This window comes from Pelophylax lessonae (assembly GCF_965119305.1).
Source record: "Pelophylax lessonae genome assembly, chromosome: 4".
Taxonomy (NCBI): domain Eukaryota; kingdom Metazoa; phylum Chordata; class Amphibia; order Anura; family Ranidae; genus Pelophylax; species Pelophylax lessonae.
In genome coordinates this window covers 588760656-588788497 of record NC_138771.1, presented here as the reverse complement: position 1 = coordinate 588788497, position 27842 = coordinate 588760656, and the positions used below count along the sequence as shown (strand labels likewise).

General features: G+C 41.1%; 1 protein-coding gene across 2 annotated transcripts in view; it reads right to left on the bottom strand.

The window, feature by feature from the left end:
* The window catches only part of OLFM2 (olfactomedin 2), a 551253-nt gene that overhangs the window by 54443 nt on the left and 468968 nt on the right, over positions 1-27842 (bottom strand). For both annotated transcript variants that reach the window (XM_082255512.1, XM_082255513.1), the window contains exon 5: positions 21195-21301. In XM_082255512.1, the coding sequence (XP_082111638.1) occupies positions 21195-21301 (107 nt within the window). The remainder of the gene's footprint in view (positions 1-21194; positions 21302-27842) is intronic.

Below are 27842 nucleotides of genomic sequence, written 5' to 3'. Positions count from 1 at the left end.
CATACTCGGCCTGCTATTCACTGTTATGGATGCTGGAAGCCCCGCTTCTTAACACAGCAGCTACTAAACGTAGCTTACACACTAGGCTAAACACTGCGAAACGCTGGAAAAAAAATGCTAAAACATTAGCGTTTTTTTGTCCAGCATTTTTACAGCAGTTCTTAGCTTTCTCGGTTTGCATGAGGGCTAATACTGGACAGCATAAATGGGATTCAATAAGGTAATCATAAGACAATGGAAAAAATGCATTAACCCACAGAAACAAATCAAACTTTATCTTTCAGTTATCTGATTTAAGTGAATTTTATCCATTCTAATGGGTAAGTGTATTTTGCATAGCACCACTACTCTTTGAACTTGTGTTGAATAAGCCTGAATGTGTACTCAGTCCTGGATTTCACTACTGATCCTATTAAAACTGAACTCCAGGCAAGCGGCTAAATACACAGATACAGAAAAGACATGCTGAGTTGCACATATAAGAAGTAAAAAAAAAAAGGCTTAAAGTATATGCAGAACGTGCTTAGTTTTAGAAACAGCGTGGTCTGCAAACTGCTGCCTTTGTACGCTGGGTACTATTCCTCCAATTTACACCATTGATGGGTCATTATTTTTCCCACTGCCACCAACAATGGGGCCCACTGCCACCCAATGACACCAACGATGAGGCACTATTCCTACCCCTGACTCCAACGATGGGTCACTATTCCTCCCTCTAGTATAGACTATGGAGCACGATTCCTCCTTCTAAAGCCAACTGTTGGGCACAATTAGCACCACTAAATCAATGATGGTGAAAACTTCTCTCACCAATGATAGGCTACTATCTCTCCTAACACATACAATGGAACACAATTTTCCCATAGACACTGGCTCTGCACTATTCCTCCAACTAACAGCAATAATGAGGCAATACTCCACCCATGGACACCAATGATAGTGCATTTCTCCTCCCAATGATAACAATGATGGGGCACAACTCCTTCCACAGACACCAACAATTATTCCTCCCCCTACTATTCAGTGGTACTAGGTACTGTAATTTTTTACTCCTACTGACCAGCAACTCTGGGGCATTTATTAATTAAATCTACCACCAAGCCTGGAGCATTGTTTACCTACATTGACATGGGGGCATTTTCTGCACCCACTTTTCAAAGTATGACTCCATAAAGAGAGTCAATTGGTTCTTTAAATGCAAGTTTTAGGAACCCTAATATAGAAAATGTTGAAGGGTTAAGATTAGGGATCGGCCGATTATCGGCAATGCCGATATATCGGGGGTCGATATGCACTTTCCCCGATATATCGGAATCGGCCCCTGAGGTTACCGATATTGCCAATATTTCGGGAAAGTGCTCGTACCAGAGTAATGCCTGCAGCTAGAGGCATCACCCCGGTACCGCAGTCCATAGCTGACGGTCGGCTGTCTTGTAATGACAACTGATGCGGCTGAGAAGCCGCTCGGCTGTCATTACAAGGAGCGGCAGGGGACGTCTCCCCTCTCCCGCCGCCTTCCGCGGCTCTCTCGGGTCTCCCGTCCCACTGGGAGACCCAGGCATCCTAGCTGCACAGCCGCCAAGGAGAAGACCCGATCAAAGCCGCATTCAGCTCTGATCGGGTCTCCATGTAAAAAACCCGGAAGTGATGTCATAACATGTCATGTTAACTTTGCATTTTGAATGCTTTTAAGCCGAGGGGTTTGGGGTCTTTGAGACCCCTAGATCCCTCCACCAGAGTACCTGTGAAAAATAAAAAAAGAAAACATTTTTTAAATGTCCGAAAATACCGGCCGATACCGATATCCAATGACCAAAATATCGGTATCGGCATCAGCACTAATAAAATGATATCAGTTGATCACTAGTTAGGATACCAGTTGGATTTATGTTGCTGTCTGTATCTATATTGGGCTTATTCATCCTCTTTTTTTTTTTTTTTTCTTTTTCTGGTACCTGGGACAAATAGCGGTGAAAAATCCACAATTTTTCTGTCTTCAGACAAACTGCACCCCAACAGCAGCCATTACTTGATGCAAAGTGGAGTATGAGTAGTAACATCTATAATATCAATACAAAGCACAAAGTAGATACGGACCATGCTGACTCTGTGCATGCAAATACTTTCTGTGTGTAGAGAGTAATGGCAAAAAACATGTCCAAGGAATAATCTTTGTTTGATGAAACAATTGGGACTGGCAAGCTCATACAGAGGATGGTCCAAGATGTTTTATTTTAAAGTCTGGCTGGGCCCTCTGTCAATAATGGCATGTTGTGTTGGATATGTGTAGCTACTGGTAGGATTTAGATAAGACGCAGCTGTAAAATTGGGTTCAGCAAAACAAAAATCATGGATGCCTAGTCAAATCACTAGCTGAATGAGGCAGAAAATGACCCTGGCGATGACTGTAAGAATTTTGTGTTAGGCCAGCAGCATAGATTAAATTCCAAATCGCCTGAAATTTTGTAACTGAAGATTTACATAAACATATTTTAACATATTTGAAAGTAAGTATGGAGGTAAGTGGCGCTGCCAAAAATCGAATGATAAAAAATGGGTAAGGGATGCACATAAGTCTAAAATCTGGGGCCAATAGGTAGATCTGGTGCAATGTATTTAAGGTAAAAAAATATCTAGTGGTCTTAAAAGCAATAATATCTATATATGTGCGATACAAGTATATATAAATAATTCAGTGGTTACGTGATCATAAAATTAATGGCTGTGTGTATATAATCAATAAAATTGTGATGGATATACGTGGGTTTGTGATAACAAATACATATAAAAAATGTTTCTAAATCCAAATGTTAAATTGCACAGTGAGGAAGTGATCAAACAATTAAATATTAAACCCACTCAAAGTGGCTATAAATAATCATATAAAGTGCATATATCAAAGAAAGTGATCATATAAAGTGCATTTACAGTGCTCCAAATAAATAAACCAGCTTGAAAGAATGTATATAAATCAGATAGCCTCAGGCAAAAGTCTTATAAAATTCCATAAAATGTCAGCAGCAATAAATATGTAAAAATATTATCACAATTGAGTCCATAAACCAGATGTGAATAAAATCCAGAGAGGGTGAGGAAAAAGTGGATCCCGGGTGATATGTAGAAATGGGGGTGCTCAATGAAGGAATAGGTGCTCCCCTCCTATTGATCCCGCACTCACCAGAGGGTGGTACCCCTACAGGGGTAACCAGCGTGATATGCATCTCCTATGGATCCATCCAATAGTTAGCCAGATATCCACTTAATCCAGGGTAAACCGTTCACACTCTCTCCACCATTAGAATTAATAGGCAGTAAATCCTCAATGGTATACCGATTCAATAGTGTAAGGGAACAGTCCAGAAAATGCAAAGTAGAGAGAAACTCCAATAGTGAGTATTGCAAGTAACTTTCCACTTTATTGGTTAAAAAGATACATGGTACTCACATTTAGGATAAGGTAACATGCATGTATGTATTAGGGACCGCAAATCCCTCGTGTAGTGGTGTCTTCCGGGACGCGATGCGCTCCACCGACCGGATGTGCGTCTCACTCACAGGAAAGCGGAACTGACGTCACCACTTTCCTGTGAGTGAGACGCACATCCGGTCGGTGGAGAGCATCGCGTCCCGGAAGACACCGCTACACCGCTACACGAGGGATTTGCGGTCCCTAATACATACATGCATGTTACCTTATCCTAAATGTGAGTACCATATATCTTTTTAACCAATAAAGTGGAAAGTTACTTGCAATACTTCACTATTGGAGTTTCTCTCTACTTTGCATTTTCTGGACTGTTCCCTTACACTATTGAATCGGTATACCATTGAGGATTTACTGCCTATTAATTCTAATGGTGGAGAGAGTGTGAACGGTTTACCCTGGATTAAGTGGATATCTGGCTAACTATTGGAGGGATCCATAGGAGATACATATCACGCTGGTTACCCCTGTAGGGGTACCACCCTCTGGTGAGTGCGGGATCAATAGGAGGGGAGCACCTATTCCTTCATTGAGCACCCCCATTTCTACATATCACCCGGGATCCACTTTTTCCTCACCCTCTCTGGATTTTATTCACATCTGGTTTATGGACTCAATTGTGATAATATTTTTACATATTTATTGCTGCTGACATTTTATGGAATTTTATAAGACTTTTTCCTGAGGCTATCTGATTTATATACATTCTTTCAAGCTGGTTTATTTATTTGGAGCACTGTAAATGCACTTTATATGATCACTTTCTTTGATATATGCACTTTATATGATTATTTATGGCCACTTTGAGTGGGTTTAATATTTAATTGTTTGATCACTTCCTCACTGTGCAATTTAACATTTGGATTTAGAAACATTTTTTATATGTATTTGTTATCACAAACCCACGTATATCCATCACAATTTTATTGATTATATACACACAGCCATTCATTTTATGATCACGTAACCACTGAATTATTTATATATACTTGTATCGCACATATATAGATATTATTGCTTTTAAGACCACTAGATATTTTTTACCTTATATACATTGCACCAGATCTACCTATTGGCCCCAGATTTTAGACTTATGTGCATCCCTTACCCATTTTTTATCATTCGATTTTTGGCAGCGCCACTTACCTCCATACTTACTTTCATATATTAGATATAGCTTTGCTATATTTTGAGGTAGGCTGCAGACAGTTTTATAATATTTCAACCATAAGCGCGGAAATCTTTCACTCCTACAATATTTTAACATATTGTAACAAAGGGAACCCTACTGAATGCTTACATTTTGGAATTTCAGGACTGAGCCTGTGTGCCCTCCTGTACATGGCTACAAAAAGACTACCTAAGTATATTGCTTTGTTCATTTTAAAAGCCAAGTCCAGCCAAATTTGATATATAGTTATAGGTAGAATTTTCTGGGCTGAGTCATCCCTTGGCAATTTATATGTCTTGGATACTCCAACAGGGAGATCTTGCTGCCATAATTCCTATTGTTGTTTTTTTCCAGCTCCTCCTGTTGCTTTTTCCAAAATATATAAATACAAATGAGATTCATTAGGGAGAGTGGGAACCCATCATGATGGCCACAGCATTTTTGCAAACCCGGAAACATGAATGTAGAGATCCTACCCAGTGTGCAACAAGGTCATTTAGTACTAAGGACAAAAGTGTTGCATCTCCATGAGCTATGAACAACTTCAACAGCATAGGTTGAAGGTCCCATTCTTTATTGCACACCTTTATTACTGCCTAATGCCTCGTACACACGCAACGATTATTAGCCGACCGATCGTCCGACTTTTGTCCAGAGTTGTGTTTTGTTGGTTGGAATGTGCCTAGACTGCACATGAATTTTCTCGGCCAACAAAAATCTACTTCAGAAGTGATGTCATGTGCTGGTTTACTTTTCGTGTGTTTTTTCTTCTCTGAGCATGCCCAGTCTTGCTCATCAGATTTTTGTCTGCCGAAATCTGTACTGACTGACAGAAAATCGGCTGTTGTGTTGACGGCCAACAAAAATTTTATAGCCTGGACACCAGATTTTTTCGGCCGAAAAGTCGGAGTCGGTTGTCGGAAGCATCATACTAACAAGCCGAAAATCGGCCGATCGGACGTTGGCTGAAAATTCCCGGCCAATAATCGATGCGTGTGTACATTAGACAGCTTCCTCCTCTGTCTACCCCTCAGCCTTGCCCTGATCTTACCAATAGAGTCACTGAGTGACATTACAATTGTTGGGTGGCTTTAGCTCCAACATCTATGATACCAAACAGTGAAAGAGTTTAGAGTGGATTGCATTAAATAAATGCCGCACCCTTTTCATCTGCAATTATTGCTGTTGTGCATTTCCTTGTGTATGGAAAAACAGAAATGGCACTACACTTATATAAGAATGTTATTCTGCTCTGTATAAAATATTTAAAAAAATCCTTGAAGCCTGGCAGGTTATATGGTCTCAGGCTGTGAAAAGCTCTATTTGTATACTCTATAAAGAAAACTCTTACAAAATTCTTTATTTTTGGTACTTGACATCCAAACTTTTTTACTCTATCCACCCAATGGAGAGTGACTGTTCCTGGCGATGTCTAAAGGAACAAGGCCCTTTTTTACACATTTACTATCAGTGCCAATGCATAGAGCCCTCTTGGCAGTCATCTCACAACTTGCCACAGCACCTATTTGACCTGACCATACCTTTCCCCCCTAAAGTATTCATCTTAGGCCTATCTCCGCCTACTTTTTCCAAAACTGCGAAAAAACTGGCACAGCAGTGAAATGTTTAGTGGCGCTACATTGGGGAAAAAAAGACCCCCCATCTCTTGTTGAACTTTACGCTAGAATTAAAGATGTTTAACTCATGGAGACACTTATGATGTGTCTACACAATACCTTAGAAAAACCATAGAAAATAAAGGTTTGGCAGCATTGCCACATAAAGGAAAACCTGCTCTAGCTGGATTCCTATGATATGCGTCCATTTTCTCTTTAATAGGCGTCTCGTGGTAGAGAGGGTGAAGAGTTGGCACTTTCTTTTTTTTTCTTTTTACATTTTTCTTTACACACCTTTTCACTTTGTCACACATGCTCTGCTGTCCATATTAGGCTATATGACTGACACGTGCACTATCCTGCCACATGCCTACTTTTGCTAAGCAGAGAAATGGCTTCCTCGGTGGATATATCCTAAAATTGTGTTCTCGTTGTACAATAGGTAATATTATATATACTGAAGCTTAGTTATCACTTTCTTCTTCATCCTTGTAAATGTTGTTTTCCTTATGAAGTATGCTGGCTAAAAAATGCTTGATTTCGTAGACTGATCATTGACTTACAGATGCTACTTTCTCTGTCATATGACTATTTGATATCACAAAAAAAGTGCAGCCCTAATGTTAAAAGTCCAAAAAAATTGAATGAGATCGAATAAAAAAAAGGAGAAGCAAGTGCGAGGGGTAATTGAGTAGAAGTCCAAGGAAAGCCACCACCAACACCAAACACACTGCCTCTTACCCCAGGATGTGGACCCCCTGCACAGAAGGTCAAAAAAGCTTGACACCATACTTTAGCAATTGGGACACAGGCACCATTCGTTTCTCAAGGATCCTTAGAAAATGGCACTAAATCCTCTCCAAACCTCTCCAAAGGCTCGTGTGGCTCATAAATACAAAGAGGAACATCTCTTGGGGTAGTACATTCAAAAAGAATTACATTTATTTAAATAGTTCAACTCATATTTGACAGGTTTAAAATCGCAATTGTCTCCTGGAAACTGATTGTTTCCAACGTAAAAGATGGCCGCCACGTCTGGGTGCGTGATGACGTCATACGTCTAGGGAGGATCCTTTGGAGAGGAGATCCAGAGTGGAGAGATTTGGAGAGGATTTAGTGTCATATTCTATAGATCCTTGAGAAACGAATGGTGCCTGTGTCTCACTTGCTAAAGGATAGTGTCAAGCTTTTTAGACCTTCTGTGCAGGGAGTCCACATCCTGGGGTAAGAGGCAGTGTGTTTGGTGTTGGTGGTGCTCTCCTTGGACTTTTAGTCAATTACTCCTCGCACTTGCTTCTCCGTTTTTTACTCGATCTCATTCGAATTGTTGGACTTTTAACATTAGCGCTGCACTTTTTTGTGATATTGTATATTTTTATGTTGTTATTCCTGCATATATGTGTCAGCATCTGGACCTTAGTGATCACATGTTATAATTATTACTCATGTTATCCTAGCGCAACTTTTAGACATATACTTATATGACTATTTGACACCTCCTTTAAATCTTGTACTGTATATTTGAAAACATTTTCAATACAATTATTTTACGATATGGTACTGCATTGCTTTAGCTGACAATTGCGCAGCCATGCAATGCTGTACCCAAACAAAATGTATGTGATTTGTTTCCCACAAACAAATCTTTCTTTTGGTTGTATTTAATCACCACTGTGTTTTTTAGTTTTCTGTGCTATAAACATAAAAATACCAAAAATGTTAAAAAAAACTATATTTTTTACTTTCTGCTATAAAACATATCTAATAATTTTTTTTTTTTTTAAAAATCGAATTTCTTCATAAATTGAGGCCAATGTGTATTCTGCTATATGTGCTTGGTAAAACAAATCCCAATACGTGTATATTGATTGGTTTATGTGAACGTTATAGCATCTACAAACGATGGTATATATTTCTGAAATGTTTATTCATTTATTTTTTTATACTAGTAATGGTGGCGATCAACGACTTTTAGCAGGACTGCGATATTGCGGCAGACAATCAGACACTAACCACACTTTTGACACTTTGCGGGAATCAGCGACACTAATACAGGGATCAGTGCTAAAAATATGCACTGTCACTGTACTAATGACTGCCTGGGAAGGGGTTAAACATCTAGAGCAATCAAAGAGTTAACTGTGTGCCTAGCCAGTGTTTTTGTGTGTTGTATGTGCTGCTTCAACCAGAGGAAGAGATAGATTTTAGTACTTGCTTTGCAGGAACACAAAATCTATCCCCCCCCCCCCCCCCACTGTCAGAATGGAGATCTGCCAAATTTACATAGGCAGATCCCCATTCTGTGTGTTTTACTGACGAATAGTAGCAGCAGAAGTGGCCCGTGTGCGCACACGCCCCCTGCAGGCGGAAGTGCAGGGTCACGTATATATTAGGGATCGACCAATTATCGGCAAGGCCGATATATTGAGGGCCGATATTGACTTTTGCCGATATATCTGTGTCGGCCCCAGAACTGGCCGATATTGCCGATATTCCAAATATTGCTCATGTAAGGGTAAAATGATGTCACATAGCATATTTCCATTTACAAATGTTATTGAATATACCACTCGCATATGAACAAATTAAATATATATAAGCAATGAAGTGATGTCATGACATCATTTCCGGGTACTCGGCGCCAGATTTAAAAAAATGACAGCATTCAAAACAGCCAAACTTGGCGTTTTGAATGCTTTTAAGTGCAGAGGAGGGGTTTGGGGTCTTTTAGACCCCCAGATCCCTCCACAAGAGTACCTGCCAAGTAAAAAAAAAAAACATTTTTTTTAAATGTATGAAAATATCGGCCAATATCGGCCGATACCAATATGCAATGGGCAAAATATCGGTATCGGCAACAAAAACCGATATCGGTCGATTACTAGTATATATACGTTATCCTATGGCCCTGTAGCAATAAAACGCCTATTGGGTGGTTAGAAAGTGGTTGAAAAACAAAACCTTCGGATACATTGCAGAGATTGGATATCACTCCAGGTTTAAATAATTTCTTAATTATTTAGTCTCTTCTCCAGGTGAAACCAAGCCTCACAGGTCTTAATATGAATATCAAATTATCATCAGATGAAAGCTGCTTCCTACAAATGACCTGTTTCTTGAATACAGGGTTCCCCAAATCGAATAACTTTCTTTTTTGTGTGAAAGGTCTCTTAGCTTCCAAGAGCTTCAGATAACTTCTTACCAGCTGCCGCTATTTCTGATGCCAACATTCCTCCACCTGGATTTTGTTGTTGGACTAGATCCAAACACAATTACAGATAAGTAAACTTCCTAAAATCCATTCCATTCTATTTCCTAATTTTCTTCCTCAATCTGGTTTACATGCCGGATATTATCACTCACTCTCAGACCCTTAAACTGACCCTGCTGCCTACACATGTGTAAAATGTAGTGCAACAACACCCCTGTAACATCTAATAATGCATAGGGTTGGATGGGTAGGGATGCAAGACAGCCTTAAGCCCCGTACACACGTACCGATTGTCGGCCGTAAATATTCGGCCAACGACCGATCGGCCGATTGTAGGCTTGTTAGTATGATGCTTCCGACAGCCGACAGCGCACTTTCATCCGAAAATAATCTGTCTTGTAGGCATTAAAATTTTTGTTGGCCAACACCAGAGCGGCCGATTGTTCACCAGTCAGTACAGAATTCGGCCGACAATCAGCAGATTTGCAAGACTGGGCATGCTCAGAAAAGAAAAAAGACAAGGAAAGTTAACCATCACATGACATCACTTCTGCAGTCGGCTGTTGTTGGCCGACAAAATTCGTGTGAAGTCTTTTGCAGTTTTCAACAGACACAACAGCCCTGGACAAAAGACGGCCGATCGTTCGGTCGACGATCGGTACGTGTGTACGAGGCATAAGAGAACACAACATCAACAAGAGCTGAGCAGACAATGAAGTAAGTTTAGGTATTTTCCTACTGAAGTGCTTGATACACTCTAGTTCTTGTCCTGGTTCTTGCAAATCGGTTTACAAAATCAAATAGGTTGTAGTTGCTTCTTTGCTTCATTAAATCTCTTTTTTTTAATAACTTCCAGCTAAAAGTTCTCAAAACTTTGTCCCTTTTATGCATGTGAACTCCTAAAACCCTTTAGTTGTCCATCTTTGTAGTAGCAGAGTTTGTGTCACTCATTGATTAACCACTTCCGGACCGCCCACTGTGTATTTACGTCACTACTTTTTACTGTTTTCTTATTTTTTAATTAAAAAAGTGTATTTTGTTTCCAAAAAATTGCGTTTGTAAGACTGCTGCACAAATACGGTGTGACATAAAGTATTGCAACAATCTCCATTTTATTCTCTAGGGTTTCTGCTAAAAATATATATATATAATGTTTAGGGGTTCTAAGTAATTTTCCAGCAAAAAATACTGATTTTTTACTTGTAAACAACAAATGTCAGAAATAGGCAGACAGTTTTGAGTTCAAAGCAGACCTTCCATGGCAAACCGAAAGCATAAGGTTCACTTTTTGGCAGCCCCCAACCCCAAAAAAAAAAAAAACTTATCTTGGCCCCAGCATCCAACTATGCCTCCCAGCAGAGCTGACTGAGATCTCAAAATCCTAAAGGAATACAAACCGGACTATTTCAAGAAGGCATTCTAACTCGCAGCTCTGCCACACAGTGAGGTCATCCATGCCTCCCAAATAGGGTTGGAGGCTAGGGCTGAAGAAAGAAGGTTTTTTTTTATAGTTTATTGCATTGGGTGGAAGGGGGGATGGGACTGACACAAAAGTGGATCTTTCCTTTGTCATGGAAAGTTCACTTTAGGGTCCTTTAGCAAAGGCGGTCCGCTCAGCGGACACCGCTTTGCTTAGCAAGGGATCGCTCCGCTGATCCCCTCTGAGCAGGCGGATGACAAGTCTGTCTCCACTCAATGTCCAGAGCGAAGACGGACAGAGTCCTGCTCTCCCCTATGGGGAAATTGGGTGAAAACAGACTTCCTGTCTGGTTTCATCCGATCTTATCCCATCGGATCCTCCGGTCAGATGGAAAATAGAGTTACAATTTGTCTGGATTTGGCAGACAGAATCAGATCAGATAGCAGCAGGTGTCAGCAGACATGTCACCACTGACATTCGCCGCTCCATAGGAAAACAGGCCGACCTAATCGGACCACCCATGTGAAAGGACCCTTAAGTTATTTGCTAAGTTGTAGCGCTACTAAACTGATTTTTCCTTCATTGGTCCCTGTACCTGGATGGCGCCAGCATGTTCTGCTGGTTGCCAAGCTATGATTATCTTTATTGGTTGGCACAGGATTATGACACTCGTGTCGGCGATGTATGCCATGCTACGCACATGCCAGAGTAGACAGAAAGCAAGAAGGTAGCTGTGTTTAGTAGCAAAAGAGACTTTGCATGTCTCCTCTGCAAAAAAGAGCCCGACTTCTTCTTTTGACAGTGGAGTTTTAGTTGGCCAAAGTACGGTCAAAGCTTTGTTTTTGCTATTTTTCTCCTGTGGGTCACAGGAGCCAGTACAGGCTCTGAAAAGATCCTGACAATATGATCAGGATCCACCCAGAAACTTGGACTGGCAGCCGGCTCAGCCTTTTATCGATCTGCTTAGAGCCTGAGTCAGCCGCTCCTGCCCCCTGCACAGCCCAGTGCTCCAGTGAGTGCTGCAGGGGCAGAGCGGAGAGCCAGTGACTGACAGCCATAAGCTCTCTGCAGAGAGCCTGGGCCAGCCGCTCCTGCCCCCTGCATCAGCTTAGAGCCTGAGCAGCCGCTCCTGCCCCCTGCACAGCCCAGTGCTCCAGTGAGCGATGCAGGGGCAGAGCGGAGAACCAGTGCCGGACAGTCAACAGTTCCCTGCAGGCTAAGGATCGAGAGCTGAGCAATCAGCAGTGTTTAATCGCTCAGTTCCTGGTATTAGAGGCGGCAGGGGACAGCTGCAGCTGGGATCATGCTGTAGCCATCTGGGTGAGTATGATTTTTTTTGCAGTTCCTGACCTTCTCTTTTACGTTATTAGAGATGAAAGCATATAGGAGCTTGCTTTGGTCCCTTCCTCAAGTATTATAATGCCAGGGAAAGGAACCTGAGGAAGTTCCCAAATCTCACATCTTTAATCACTTTTTCTCCATGTATACAATTTTTGTAAGCAAAATGTTTTTTCTAAGTCTGTTGCAGCCTGTAGATCCTGCAAGCACTTCCTATTTCAAGCTGACAACGCAAAGTCCCTTCCCCAAAAATAGCAGCAACATTGTCAACCTGCCATGCAAGCTCTTTCAGTTGGCTACTGGGCTGCCTATGTGATAAACCTGATAGGCAGCCCAACAGGAAGAATTGATGCTGGCAGTATCTCCAGGTAAGAAACTGGACAAAAAGTGTTTTTACTGAAAACTGAAATCTAGGTATGGATTGTATAGCATAGTTACATTGAATGGCACCAATGCCAACCATGCTTCCCCTTGGGGGTACTATGCAGCAGGGCAGACACTCGGCAGGGGACCTGGAAAATGGCTCCAAAGCTGCACCAATGTGCAGCAATAATGTGCACCATAAAATCCATACCTGAAATTCAGCTTTATGGGAACTGCTTACTGTGAAATATGCCAAACATACTAAAAATAGATGTTGGGTTTAATACCGCTTTAAGTTACCCATTAAAGGGTATCACCGAAACTCCAAAATTTCTGCCGTCTATGAGAGATTATAGTTGAGAGCTTAGAACACGGTATACAGAATATCATTAAACACCAACGGTCACTTTTTCTTTTCCCCCTAAACGTGTTTTCATCCATGCATCCAATGACTGGTATATTCATGGAGACATTTCATCTGTCATGCTACTTAGACTCCCTCCAAATCCTTTAATTTCATTAGCTGCGCTTGGTTTGTTCCACGGGGGATAAAACAGATTAGGTAAAAACAGCTTGGATGTTCTGAGTCGGCTGTATATTCATTGGCAAATGAAGCACGATGGAGATTGTGGTTGGAATGAAAAACACTTGGTTTCTGTGGTAATGGAGGTCTAATCTTATTTAAAGTTGCATGCAGTGAATGAACACTTTCCTAATACAGATCAGCAGCGCTGCTGTTTTTGATGCTGCCCGCTGCATGTATATGGGTTCTGTCAGCCTAATGCGTCCTATAAATACCCAAGAGTGAGTCAAATGCAGTAATGGAGAATAAGTTATCTAAATATCCCAAATGACTTTGCTTATCCGGAACCATCTTAATCTAATTTGCAGCTGAAACGAAGTTCATGTTTTTTTTCTTCAAAATACAATATCTTTGCTAGCTCAAAACATAAGCGAGTAATTACCAATATTCTCAAAAGGACAAGGCAAGATCTGGAGGAAAAATATGTGGCTCAATTTACTAAGCTATAATGATCATTATTTCCCATAACGAGAGCTGAGAATACCAGCCTCATGACTAAAAATAATGAGTGTTATGACAAATGGTACTACAAGCACTACGGCTAAGGGAATTAAAAGTAGAACTAAAGGCTTAAACTTTTTTTCATTTTGGATAGAGAAAGAGTTATAACCCTTGATTTTATCTATCCCATTGAGGAGCTTTCCCTTCTCTTCCTGTGTCATAACTACAACAGGAAGTGAGAGGAAATCCCTCCAAAGTGAGGGTAATCTTTGGTTGTCACCAGGGTCATCAGAACCAACTGAACGATTTCCTCACTATTCCTATTCTAGTGACCACTAAAAATTTTGAATTTTCTTTGACTTTTATTCTTGATAATGATAATGGTCACCAGGACTAACAGAGATGGGGGGGGGGGTCACCATAACAGTGACACAGATGACAAATAAAAACCTGATAGGTGTTGTAATCCTTCTCCGCTCTATCCAGATCTTAAACAAGATGTGTTGGCTTTAGTTCTAATGTAACCACCTGCAGCCTTGAGAAAGTTTAAAATCTTTTTTGTATGCATTGGCCTTGGAGAATAAAATATTGGCCATTGGCCGTTGCAATTTTTTATGTTGCACTATATTTGTGCACACAATATTTTGGAGAAAAAATACACAGAAAGGAATGTCAGTGCACACAAACACAATAAAAACCCAATTCTTTTGTAAAATATAAAAAACGGGGTTGCATCAAGTAAATAGATACCAGACAGGTCCAGAATATTTCACATAGAGATAGAGAAATAGGATAACCAGCACACGTTTGTATCCCTGTCAGATTAACGGAATCCAATATTCTATATATACAAAAGTCTAAAATGTAAAAATAAGTGTATGAAGACTAACTGAATCCAATATTCTATAAATACAAAAGTCTGAATATACAAAATAAGTGTATGAAGACTGTGTAACAAAACTCAAATCTATATTCCCATAAATATGGTAATGAGGACCTAAAAAATGTGAAAAAATATCCTACACAAAAAAAGTGCTATGTTCCAAATGTGCTGTGCAAAAGAATGCTATTGCAATATTGTGTCTGGCTGTGTATGAAATAAAAACCAGATCAGCTGCTGTGCAAAAAAAGTGCTGGTGTAATAATGTGTCCAACTATGTATTATGTACAAACCAAAAACCTGAGAAGGATGGGATGTATAAAAACTAAGTGTAGCACCCTACAGGTAGGTGCTAGGTAAAATATATAGTGGGCCTTGTCTGCCTAACAGCAGGGCTGTGATTTATCTAGTTAGGTTGTCAGGGCTTCCAGATGTGCCTGCTGAGGGGGAAGTTCCCCCCTGGCTCCTGTGAGAGGCTTCTCATAGGGCAGTGTGGGAAGCCCAATCAGGGGACACATCCCAGCTTGTAACTACCCCCAAAAGGCAGATTAGGCTGCAAAGGATTCTGGGAGTGGGTATACGTTTGGGGGGAAGTGCGTGGCACGGTGTCTTTGGCGGGAGCAGAGTCCCAGGAAGGAGAGTGCGGCTGCCTCTCCTCCTGTCTGAGGAAGGTGGATGTCTCGGGGTGTCGCCTGAGAATCCAGGGAGTGCTGAGTTGAGTTGAGGGTATTCGGTGTGCGGAGAGCCTGCGGAAAGAGAGAGGGGTCCAGTCCCAGGAAAGCCTACACAGGTCGTGAGTACTGAGGATTGTCCCTGGGGGTCTGCTAGAGTCAGAGGGGACCACTCCAGAAGAGGTTCAGGGATCCAAGGTCAGCTAGCTGTAAAGGGGGTACCTAGGTTGAGGACCCTGAAGTGTAAAGGGGGTACATAGTCAGTGGACCCTGAAGAGTTCAAGGAGTAAAGGGGGCATCTGCAGTCTGGGCCTTGAATTGTATTGCGTGTGCCAGTTACCGTGTTAGCTATTTGCATCTGCAGTCTGGGCCTTGAATTGTATTGCGTGTGCCAGTTACCGTGTTAGCTATTTGGAGTTCTACAAAATACTACCTCAAGCTGTGCCAGGCGGGGGAAAAGTATTCAAAGACTTACACAGTGAAGCAGTGTCAGGAGTTCTACAATTCTCAGTCTTGGATCTACTGGACTATAGGTCGGGGATCCAACACTTCTTCTGTTATACAGAGTCAGTGAGCGTTGGCTGGCGCTGGCTGGCGTCAAGGAAGCGCCAACGGGCATTTTTCCAGGATCAAAGTCCCAATTGTAATTAGTTCATTAGTATCCCATTCATTCCCTTCTCCCATCCCCTTAATTTATAATAAAAACCACAAACAAAGATGCCGGAGTTGTCACTGTTTCAATTGTCACACCTGGGGACTCAGCTTACATGGGCTGGAGAGGATTCCGGTACTAATGGCAGACCCACATCAGGCCATGGGCCTAGAAACCTTGCTACATAAGTATATATATATATATACATATACAGTAAAACCTTGGATTGCGAGCATAATTTGTTCCGGAAGCATGCTTGTAATCCAAAGCACTCTTATATCAAAGCGAATTTCCCCATAAGAAATAATGGAAACTCAGATGATTCGTTCCACAACCATTTATTCATAAATCCTTCAATTTATAGTCCATATAAAAAGATTATAGCATTGGGATAGGCTGTGTAACCATAAAATGTCCATCCACAAATAGCCACTTCCACAAGGGGATTGGAAGCAAAATCCAGCAGGGTAGCAATATGGTTCCATTTAATGAAGGTACAACATTTAGCAACTCACATGGTTGATGAATAACAGGCACATCTAAGTATGCAGGCATCCGGGGTAAAGCTGTCCACATAGACCATCTTCTGCACTGCCGGCTGCTAGTCTGTAATCCTGACCGGGAAGACCACCCTGCAGTAAAGCGATCTGAAAGCGAGGGGCAGCATGGAAAGGATGACGTAGATGACGGTGCGGAGGATGGTCCTATGTGGACAGCTTTACCCCTGATGCCTGCATCCTTAGATGTGCCTGTTCCAATCATCAACCATGTGAATTGCTAAATGTTGTACCTTCATTAAATTTAACCATATTGCTACACTTAGAGGCGCCTCTCTTCTCTTTTATACTCAGCTGTGACTTGAGGCTACTTGTATATCAAGATATAGCTTGTATATCAAGTCAAAATTTATTTGAAAATGTTGCTTGTCATGCAAAGCGCTCTTAAACCAAGTTACTCTCAAACCAAGGTTTTACTGTATATATATATATATATATATATATATATAAAAACTCCTACCCAAAAAAAGCCAGTGCAAGTAATACTAAATATAAATAAATAAATAAATAAATAAATAAATACATTAAAAGCACTATCACAAAAAAAAAAAAAAAAAAAAAATGATTGCGTGTCTGTGAAATAGCAATAAACCACACAATTTTTCATTTCATAAGTGGTAATTTAAAAGCCTTTACAGATTATCAGTTTAGAGTTAACCATAAATTATGGCCCTAGAATTATTGCTCTCACTCCAGCATTCAAGGTGATACCTCACAAGTGTGATGCAATGGCTGTTTACATACACACGTGCGGGACCTACGCTCAGGTTTGCACCTGCGTGTATACGCAGGGAGTACAGGAGTGGTTTTCATTTTTTATTTATTTATATTTATCTTATTAATTTTTTATTTATTTTTTTATTTTACACTTTTCCATTTTTTTTTTTTCATGTACCTTAATTGCTATCACAAGTTACCAACAAACCCCTTATGTGATGGCATAGGCAGGTTACAGGGCACATTTTATAAATGGAGGGGGTGGGACTATCAATCATGCTCCCATCCTTTATTCTTATATCATTTTCCATTTATAGAAGCAGTAGTATGGCTTTTATGAGTGATGGAGCTTAGCAGAAAGGCCGGGCACAGTCAGGCTCTCTTTATGAGAGTCTGTAACAGCACTTTATTTGTAATAACCCACACTACACCAGGAGATTACAGCGGCAGGGTGTGGAGTAGGACAGAGGAAGACTACTACTAATAGAAGAGGGATCAGCACAAGGGGTACATCCTACTGACTGTAAGTCATGTCCCCTGTACTGATTTTTCTGTTTTTTTATTGGATGGCATGTGCAGTTTTATATAAGCTGCATTGGTTTACTGCCAGCAATTCAAATCATAAAATAAAGTCTTCAAACACTGTTTGCAGGCTTTGTTTATAAACACATTTTAACATTTTGTAGCTCAGCATTATTAAAAATAAAAAAAGGAGCTTTGAATGGAATACTCATCTCCCCTCTGGCACTATCCCCCAAGGTGATTCAATTTCCAATCATGGGTTGAATGATGCCTGGCATCATTTAACTCACTTCCTGTGAGCCCAGTGCATAAAGGACCTGCCCCCTAGGGGCACATCATTAGGTTGCCCTGGACTCACAGGGGAATGCTGCAGGGAGGCACTGCTCTCACCAGTGCTTGGGACTCGCCCACCACTAAGGACAGAAGAAATTGAAGGGAACCTGTGACATCACAGGACCTGAACGAAGACTGGAATAAGACTGGAATGAAGACTGGAATAAAAAGATATGCATAATACAGGTTTTTAATTTTAAATAAGGCTACAAGTAGTGCTTCAAGGAGAGAGGAAGGGCATCAAATGGGAAGCGGGGGGGGGGGTGAATGGGCTCTTATGCCACCCCCTATACTACAGGACAAAGTAATAATATAGGGGTCAGATGAGAGGAACCTCTTAGCTCAGTGAGGGACACAGGAGATTGACACTCCTGGAAATGTCAGCTTCTGAAGAGACTCTGAGTGACTCTGAGTTACAATTTCTTTTTATCAAATTAATGTTTTAGCAGTACGGACAGGGGAAAGGTAACTATCTGACCCATTCATTGCAGGTAATTTATTTGTCACTTTGACACTTTGCCATAATTAAAGACCAATATCACTTTTTTTTATAATCATTGTAAATATATAACTCCTTATTAACCCTTCGTAAACCCCCAATCAGCCATATGAAAACACCCTATACCTATAGTGACATATAGAACCCAAACACTGTAATAATTTTGTCACAAAAAGGTTACTGCTTTGTCTGAGAATATATTAGTGTTATAGACAGCTTGAGTGTACATAAGTGGCATCCATTCATGCTAGCTAATACTATCCCTACATATTTAAAGCGTCACTAAAGGCAAAAACCTTTTTTTTTATTTTTTTGGATAGAGTGGACAGGGATTAGAACACTTGTCAGTTTTTATTTCTGTCTGTGCCCCTGTTAGGGAGATTCACCCTAATTTGGGGTTGACATCAGAATAGCAATAGAGGAGAAATCTTCCAATGGGGACACTAGTTCTGGTACTAGTAAGTAAGTAAGGTGATTCCCTTACTTTGAGGGATATTTTCTCTCACTTTCTGTTTTGGCTATGGGACTGGAAGTGAAGGGAAATATCTCCAATCGGACACAGAGGGCAAAAAAAAAAAACTGACTGGGGTTATAAACCTCCCTTACCGAATATGAAAAAAGGCTTTTAGAGGCACTTTGAGAGTAGTCACCCTATCGTATAGTTAATTTAGCTTCCTGGGTAGTAGTTTGCCCAAACCAAGTTGTAGTTTTTATCACTTGGTTTCTCCCCTAGGTTTAGGATTGCTGCAGTTCTCTACTGTTACCACTGGGTATCACTGGCATTCAGGGCAATCATTATAGGGGCAATGACAATCTTGTTTTTTTGAGCATTTATGTCCTCTCCTGCAATTACTAGAAGGTTCATGTCAGTGGTGTACACTGGAGGATGCTATAAAGGCTTGGGGACTGTCCTGGGGAGCTCTCTTTCTCACATGTTGGGGCCTGGGGAAGGTGCACAATGATGTGTGCACAGAGTGGGCCTGTAACCTGTCTGGGGTCTGGTTTAAGAAGTCTTCAAGCTGTCCTGCTTGGTTGAGGAACAGCTTCTAAGGTGGAAGAGCCAGAGAATGGAAGTCTTGCTGTTGGGGAATTGGTGTCCACTCTCAGAGGATCCTGGCATTCCCTTTGGTAAAGAACTACTCTAGCAGAGTCTGGAGCCCTGTTGTTAAAGGAGACGTCGCCCTAACATTCTCTCCCTGTGAGTTGAAGCAAAAAAACTGAGAAAATGGACTGAAGTGGCTGGGGCCCTTCTTTGTCATGTCTGTCTTCGCTGCAGTCATGGATCCACCCTGGGGTAATGTCAGGCCTTCTCTTTATGCTGGAGGTAAATCACCTTCTACCCCGGCAAGGAGGGGTGCTAAATAGGCTTCTCTTATTTTGCACATGGTGAATATAAAAAAATTAGGCTGCAACATCAGTTGCTAGATGACAGATGTTCAGTTTCACACAAACCTGCCACATTTAACGCTCCTACAACCTATCCTTGATACTTTGCCATGTAACGTTGAAACTCTAAAAAGGCACAACAACCTGAAGAACTAAACAAACACTTCCAAGAATGACATTTACTACCTCCTCAGTTTTCACTTCATTATGCTTAGTACTTTAGATCAGGTGCCCTCCAATAATGTCCATACATGACCTAACATTAAAAGCAAAGTACAAAATAAAGTGAGAATAGTCGCTTCCAGATGCTTCACAAACTGGGTTCTGAAGAGTTTGGCAAAACTGGATTGGGATTGCACGACCCCGCAATTGTCCGTTAAAGTCACGCAGTGCCGAATCGCAAAATACCCCCTGGTCAGGAAGGGGGTAAAATCTTCCGGGGCTTAAGTGGTTAACCAGATGCAGGCTCCCACTCCAAGGCCACACTTGGTCCCGCCTCCTCTCTGAGAAGAGCCATGACGTAGCACGTCACTGCTAACGGTGGGTGTGGCTAAATTGCCCAGCGTGAAGGGCTTAAAGAGGTATGTGAACCCCCCTACCAGATATTGTACTAAAACGGCCACTAGGGGATCAGTTATTCTAAATAGAAAATAAAAATGTCCTTGTGGATTTTGTTGGTGCTCGCTTGGTTATGCTTATAATGCCACTATCATTAGACAGCAGAAGAAAATGCCAGGTAAAATAGCTGCCCATATACGTATTTCAGTTGTACATTTAGCTGTTTTATTGGAGTTCAGCTTTAAAGATATGTATGGGTAAATTTCCATATGGTAATATTTCACCTTCTATTGAAAATTGTCCTACAAGTAATAAAGAATGTTTGACATTTTATAACATTTCAGTCCTATTACAGCTGTATTTCTGGACAGCCTACGAGTCAGGGTAAGCCCCAATCATAGGCTGGCATTACAGGAATTCTTAGCCCCGCAGACACTAGGGAAGCAGAGCAGTGATGCAGATCTTCCATTATTACTTCAGTGTCTGCAGGAGCAAGAAAGAGAAGCAAAGGAGAAAGGAAAGGAAACAGCAATAAACTTAGTTAAACTTAAAGGAAAGGTTGTACAAGCCCGTAAATTTAAGTCAAGTGAAGATGGAAAACCACTTTCGCTGTATATTTTCAGTTTACTGCCTCTCATTTGTGGTTGCTGAAGTCACCATTAACAATAACTCCTTGCTGTTGAGCTCTCTGGTTGCAGTTGGTATTACTGCCTCTGGCTTTACAGAGCCAACAGATGATAAAAAAACAGTTATAGCACAGCAGAGCGTTAAAACATCTATTAGTTGACTCACCCTATTATCTGAACTGGGAGCCATGGTATCCGTCATCCAAGAGCCAAACCGCGACCCCGAGGCACGTATAGTGATTGGGTTACTGACGCCAGTGAGTTTGCCACAGCCTGAAAATAAAAAAAAGAAGTTAGTGAAGTGATTTTGTGTTGGTATTTATAGAAGCAGCCTAGCGTTATGCTTCTCTGAACACCATCTAATGTTAAATGATGGGGTTTTGATGACCACTACAGACTTTTCCTGATTTATTTTAAACGTCAAGGTTATTTCACCACTTTGAGTTTCTGTGAAACCTCATAAGCTAAAAAAAAAATTTTTTAACACAACATTATACTTTCATTAATTTGAAAGTTAAAGTCCAATTGTAGTTTCTCTCAAAACTAAATAGATACATTTATGGTGCCGGAAAACACAATGTGTTAATGCGCGTTATGTCCTGTTTTGATGTGTCATTTAATTAAATAGTCTGCAGACAGCATAGGCAAAACTTAGACATGGACCATTTGTTTTGTAAAGCAACGGCCTACTAAGCATGGTATGTTGCTTTTGTGCATTTGGGTGATATTGAAAATTAAGTTGAGGTAACAAACTTTACTCCAATGCATAGGTAGTAATAGGTGCTAAATTAGGCTCCAGTGCCCAAATAATATCCTACCCCTGGAACAGTGGGCTGCAGGTAAGACCACTGCTCTCTGTGTGAAAGCTGTGATCTTTCTGCAATGGTCTGACATGTCCTCTGCTAAATCAGACCTATAGACTCACAATCAGCAAACCTCACAATCTCTACTGGTTGCAGAATGTAACGGCCCCACAATACTTCGACCAAGTATTTCCATCTTAGGTCTCCCAAATCCTATGTAATGCAGTGACTATGGCCCCCAATTCCCCCCCAAACATCAGCCTAAGCTTGATGAAGGGTAAAAACAAAGACTCTTTATTCAACAACTCACTTCCAATATATACATTCTTAGGTGAATGACACGGCAGGCTCAGACAGGATTAGCATTATCATAATTGACTCAACAACCAACAAGCCTAAAACATAGCCGAATACGCATTCCTAGAAGTGTGAACACACACCACTTCTAAACAGATGAAAGCAGAAGACATAGGCTCGCAGACTGCCCGTCTCCATTTTCAACACACCTTATTATAAGTAGGGATGATCGAACGGTTCGGGTCCACCATCGGTTCGGCCCGAACATTGGGTGTTCGAGGTTCGGCCGAATTTAGAACTTTTTGCCCAAAAAGTTCGGAATTCGGCAACCAGAACCGCCCAAAATGCAATGCTTCAGGAAATGGGCTTTAAAAGCCCGTGATTGGACCAGAACCATTAGCAAAAGCCAATTGAGGGGGCAGGAGAATGCTAGGAATGTGATTGGAGTGACTAGGGGGTCCCTCGACCAATCATTAGTGAATACGCCCCCCAGTATATAAGATCGCCCCCGCCATATTCCCAGCATTGTTATACTGGACATGGAAGAGAGTGGAAGCAGTTCTGTTAATTTTACTTTAAAAGTGTCATTTAGCTATTTTTAGTGTGAGGAAAGGGATATCTAGTGTAGTTAGAGTGCTCCTTTACACTTAAGTTAGCTTCAAAAATTTAGTTTCTGTAGGGAAAGTGTTAAGTGTCAGGGGACCGTAGTGTAGTGTAGGGTTAACTGACAGTGACTGCTATGGCAGGGTGACAAAACCCTTCCATAGCAGGGTGACCGCTATAGAGAAATGATCATTTCTCTGAGTTGCTTCGGGACAGGTATGTGGCTTCTCACCAGCAAGCATTTTTTATGCTGCAGGGGCTGCCACTGCCAGTGCTTTTTTGAGGACATGTTTGATGTCAGACATGACATCTGAACATGTGTATAGGGGGTATATATAGACATATATGTCTGAATATATACCCCTAGACATATATAGGTGTGATAGTAGCAGAAATAAATGCTTGCGCTAATGAAATCATTTACAGTAATATATTTCTGCTACTATCACACCTATATATGTCTAGGGGTATATATTCAGACATATATGCCTATATATACCCCCTATACACATGTTCAGATGTTTTGCCTGCCTCAAATGAACCCCCAAAAATGCCAAAAAAACGCTAGCGTCAAAAAAAAAAACTGCCCAGGTGTGTTTTTGCTGGCATTTTTTGGGGGGTTTTGGAGGCAGGCAAAACATCAGAACTTGTGCACAGTACTACTATACACAAGTTCAGATGTTTTTCCTGACTGCAAAGAACCCAAAAAAATGCCTTCTATTAAACCGGCAAGGTGTTACAGCAGAGAAGCCATATTCCTGTGCTTAAAGTTTTCTAATACAAACGATCTTTTTTTTATGGTTCTGGACATGCTACAGAGCTGAAACTTCACATGTACACTTTTTAGACCCCCCAGATCTGAAATCCAAAGTAAAAATAAAAAAATCTCTTTTTTTTTTTTTATAATTTTTCAATCATTGGCTTTTTTATCAAAAATGACAATTTTTAAGTACTTTTTTTTGTGTGATTTTGTGTCTGGGGGGTCTAAAAGGTGTACCTGTGAAGTTTCAGCTCTGTAGCATGTCCAGAACCAGAAAAAAAGATCATATAGGTGTTAAAGTTAAAGGAGGCTCCCGAACCACATCCCTGTTCTACTGAAAAATTATCTCTTTTTTTTCATGGTTCTGGACATGCTACAGAGCTGAAACTTCACATGCACACATTTTAGACCCCCCAGATACTAAATCCAAAGTAAAAATCAAAAAATCTCTCTTTTTTTTTTTTTTTAAATTTTTCAATAATTGGCTTTTTTATCAAAAATGACAATTTTTAAGAACTTTTTTATGTGTGATTAATAGTTATTGGGGCATGACCCAGAACCCTAGGCACATTTTAGGGGCATTTATTGGGTTTTGGGGCTTCAAAATGGTGTTTTTTGATTACCGAAGTTCGGGTCCCATTGATTTCAATGGGGTTCTGAAATCCGAACCGAACTTTCGTGAAGTTCGGGTGTTCTGGTCGAACCGAACTTTTCAAAAGTTCGATCATCCCTAATTATAAGTGTCCATTCACATCCCCACAGTATACCATTGCTGAGTCTTATGTCATTAGCATCTGTTTAGTCTCTCATTGTGTGAAGTCCTTTGTTGTAGGCAGCTTAGGCCTAGAGTCTGTGTTGTTTGGGGTCACAGGGACTTGAATTTAAAGTAACAGTACTCCAAGGGTCCCCCATCATACATCCCCACACAGAGCCGCGCTCCCCTAAAAGCCAGGGCCCATAGTCCATGGGCAGGAGGCTGGCCTCCACACTCCTCCAGTAGCCCATGGCGAACGTCCCAGCAAATGGGTGTTCGTCACACAGAATTATAGGTCTGACTCAGTGAGGAGCATGTCAGATTGCTACAGAGAGACTGCTGCTTTAACATGGAGAGCACTGGTCCTGTCTGCAGCCTATTGCAGACGTGGTATGATTTCATACTGGTCCTGGAGCCCAATTAAAAGTCCAGTAAAAATAAAGCTGGGTGTACATGGCCTAACAGATTCCTCCATTCACACATACAGGAGTTGGATGGATGAATCCCCCCCGACCGACACATTGTATTCTTACAGCAGTACCCACTGATTGGCCACAGCTGCTGATCGACAAAAGTTTTTCAACATGTCCCTTGGACAGAAGGGGATGGCCACCCACTGATCCGAATTTGGCCACCTTAAAGTGGAACTTTAATCAGAAAAGTCCTGATAGATCACTTTAGGCTGGCCCCATTTGCAGCTATAGCTAAGTAAAACATTAAAAATAAGTGTCATCAAACAATAAAATTCAGTAATTCACTGTCTCATCCTTCTCTGCATGTGCTCAGTTGCTCTCTATTTTTGGCACTGTGCCTATAATCAGAGACACTAAAGGCCAATTTGCTGACAGCTTTAAGATTTACAGTTGCTAAAGGGTGAAGAAAGCAATAGAAATGACCCAGACTGTGCTGAGGAAACACATATTAGTGAGGGAGAAAAGAAGAGGTGACCGGACAAGTTCTACTGCCAGGGAAATCCATAAGAGTTAAAGGATAAGTTCACCTTTTGTAAAATGTTACATATTACACCCACATTCAGATTGCAACATGTTACAGATGCACCGTCCCCACTCCCTCTGATCTTCCCCCTAATTATTATTTTATTTTATAAAAACTGTTTTTAGAGGCTGGAACTCCGCTTTAGGTCTTCCTGTCACAATGTAACTGCCTGGCTGCATCAGAGGTACGTCCAGACAAACACACAGAAATGCAGGACCGTGGCATTATGACCCACAATCTGTAATCATGGGTGCAATGCTTTACAGATCCATTACAAAAAAATAAGAAATGCATATTTTTTACATGCAAAAAATATGCATTTATTTTATTTATTTTTTTTGTAAAAGTGAAGGTATCCTTTAAACTTACAAGGATAGTGTCTTATCTTATTTCCCTGATTTTCTCTCCTTTCTACCTTCTAGGGAGACTTTTGAACTTTAGCACTCTAAAGCTTTTGTCAATCTTCCTCTCTAACTGAGCCAAGACATACAATCAAGGCTGGAAATGTACATATTTAATTACAGAAAATGACATATATACTATATTACCAAAAGTATTGGGATGCCTGCCTTTACACGCACATGAACTTTTATGGCATCCCAGTCTTAGTCCCCAGGGTTAGCTTAAATTCTTCTGAGAAGGATGTCCACAAGGTTTAGGAGTGTGTCTATGGGAATGTTTGACCATTCTTCCAGAAGCGCATATGTGAGGTCAGGCACTGATGTGGATGAGAAGGCCTGGCTCGCAGTCTCCGCTCTAATTTACTATTTTCCTAAAGGTGTTCTATCGGGTTGAGGGCAGGACTCTGTGTAGGCTAGTCAAGTTCCACCTTAAACTCGCTCATCCATGTCTTTATGGACCTTGTTTTGTGCACTGGTGTGCAGTCATATTGAAACAGGAAGAGGCCATCCCCAAACTGTTCCCACAAAGTTGGGAGTATAAAATTGTTCAAAATGTCTTGGTATGCTGACGTTCTTTAGAGTTCCCTTCACTGGAACTATGGCCCGGTTCATACCTATGCAGGTTTTAGTTGATGCATTTTCCAGGTGCATTTTGTGTTTTTCAATAAAGGGTTTTTGATCTATTGAAGTCTATGGAACCAAAAACACAACCTGCTGGTCCCTGGCCCTTTCCATAAAATGCACAGATGTCAACGTGACCCATAGGAAACTATGTTAAATGGACTGTATTGTGTTTCTGCAAAACTAAAAACTTACTAAAAAACGCATAGGTGTGAACCAGGCCTAAGGGGCCAAGCCCAACCCCTGAAAAAGAACCCCACACCATAATCCCCCCTCCAACCAAATAAATTGGACCAGTGCACAAAGCAAGGGCCATATAGACATCGATGAATGAATGTGGGGAGGAGGAACTTGACCGGCCTGCACAGAGTCCTCATGACAACCCAATAGAACACCTTAAGGATGAATTAGAGCAGTGGTCCTCAACTCCGGTCCTAAGGGCCCACTAACAGGCCAGATTTTAAGTATTACCTTGGGGAGATGCAGACTAGAGTACTGCAATCACTGAGCAGCAAATTATATCACCTGGGATGAATTTCAGTTATCTTGCAAACCTGGCCTGTTGGTGGGCCATGAGGACCAGGGTTGAGGACCACTGAATTAGAGTGCAGACTACAAGCTCTCCAACATCAGTGCCTGACCTCACAAATGCGCTTCTGATAGAATGGTCAAACATTCCCATAGATACACTCCTAAACCTTGTGGACAGCCTTCCCAGAAGATTTGAAGCTGTTATAGCTTCAAAGGGTGGGCCAACTCAATATTGTACCCTACAGACTAACACTGGGATGCCATTAAAGTTCATGCGTGTAGGGGCAGGTGTCCCAATACTTTTGGTAATATAGTGTATGTTTTTCCCAAGGAGATGGGGAGACTTTTCAACAAGGATGCGACTGTTCTGGGCTTCAACAAAATGGCAGACCCCCAGCAGGAAGAAACAGGAGCAATGCTGGAAGCAATTTACAGCACGTTTTGGTTTTATAATTAATAATGTGGAATATACTGTATGAACTTTTATTAAAAAACATGCTGCTGATGATGCTGAATATTGAGTGTGCTGCTCCATCACTATCCATTCAACAGACTACGAACAGCAGTGACACTCCCAAATTCTTTAACAATAATAGAAAAAGCGATATCACCCTGCTGGGTATGCAGTGCAGCAGAAATGAGTAATTCCTTACCTTACATTAGACAGGCAGATGTCTTACCTGGGCTTGATGGCAATGAAGCATCTGCCCATGCATAAACCCACCAGGACCAGTTATGATTTTGGCCAACATGGTATGTGCACAGTTAATTTTTCCTTTTATTTTCTCAAGAGGAAAGGATCAACCTTATAATATACAGCTATTCTGACTAGTTTGAAAACCTGTTTACACAATAAACAGCACATCCAGGGTCTCCTTCCCTCAACCATTTGTTGCATTTAGTCATTACCATGGTACAGAAAACATTAAATTGCCCAGCTAAACCGAAACAAAACTGTGTTGGTTTTTTTGCCTTTCTTTGGAACAACCGTGGGCATAGGGTTCTGTATATGGAGGGTTTTTATTTATTTTTATTGGTTGAACTGGAT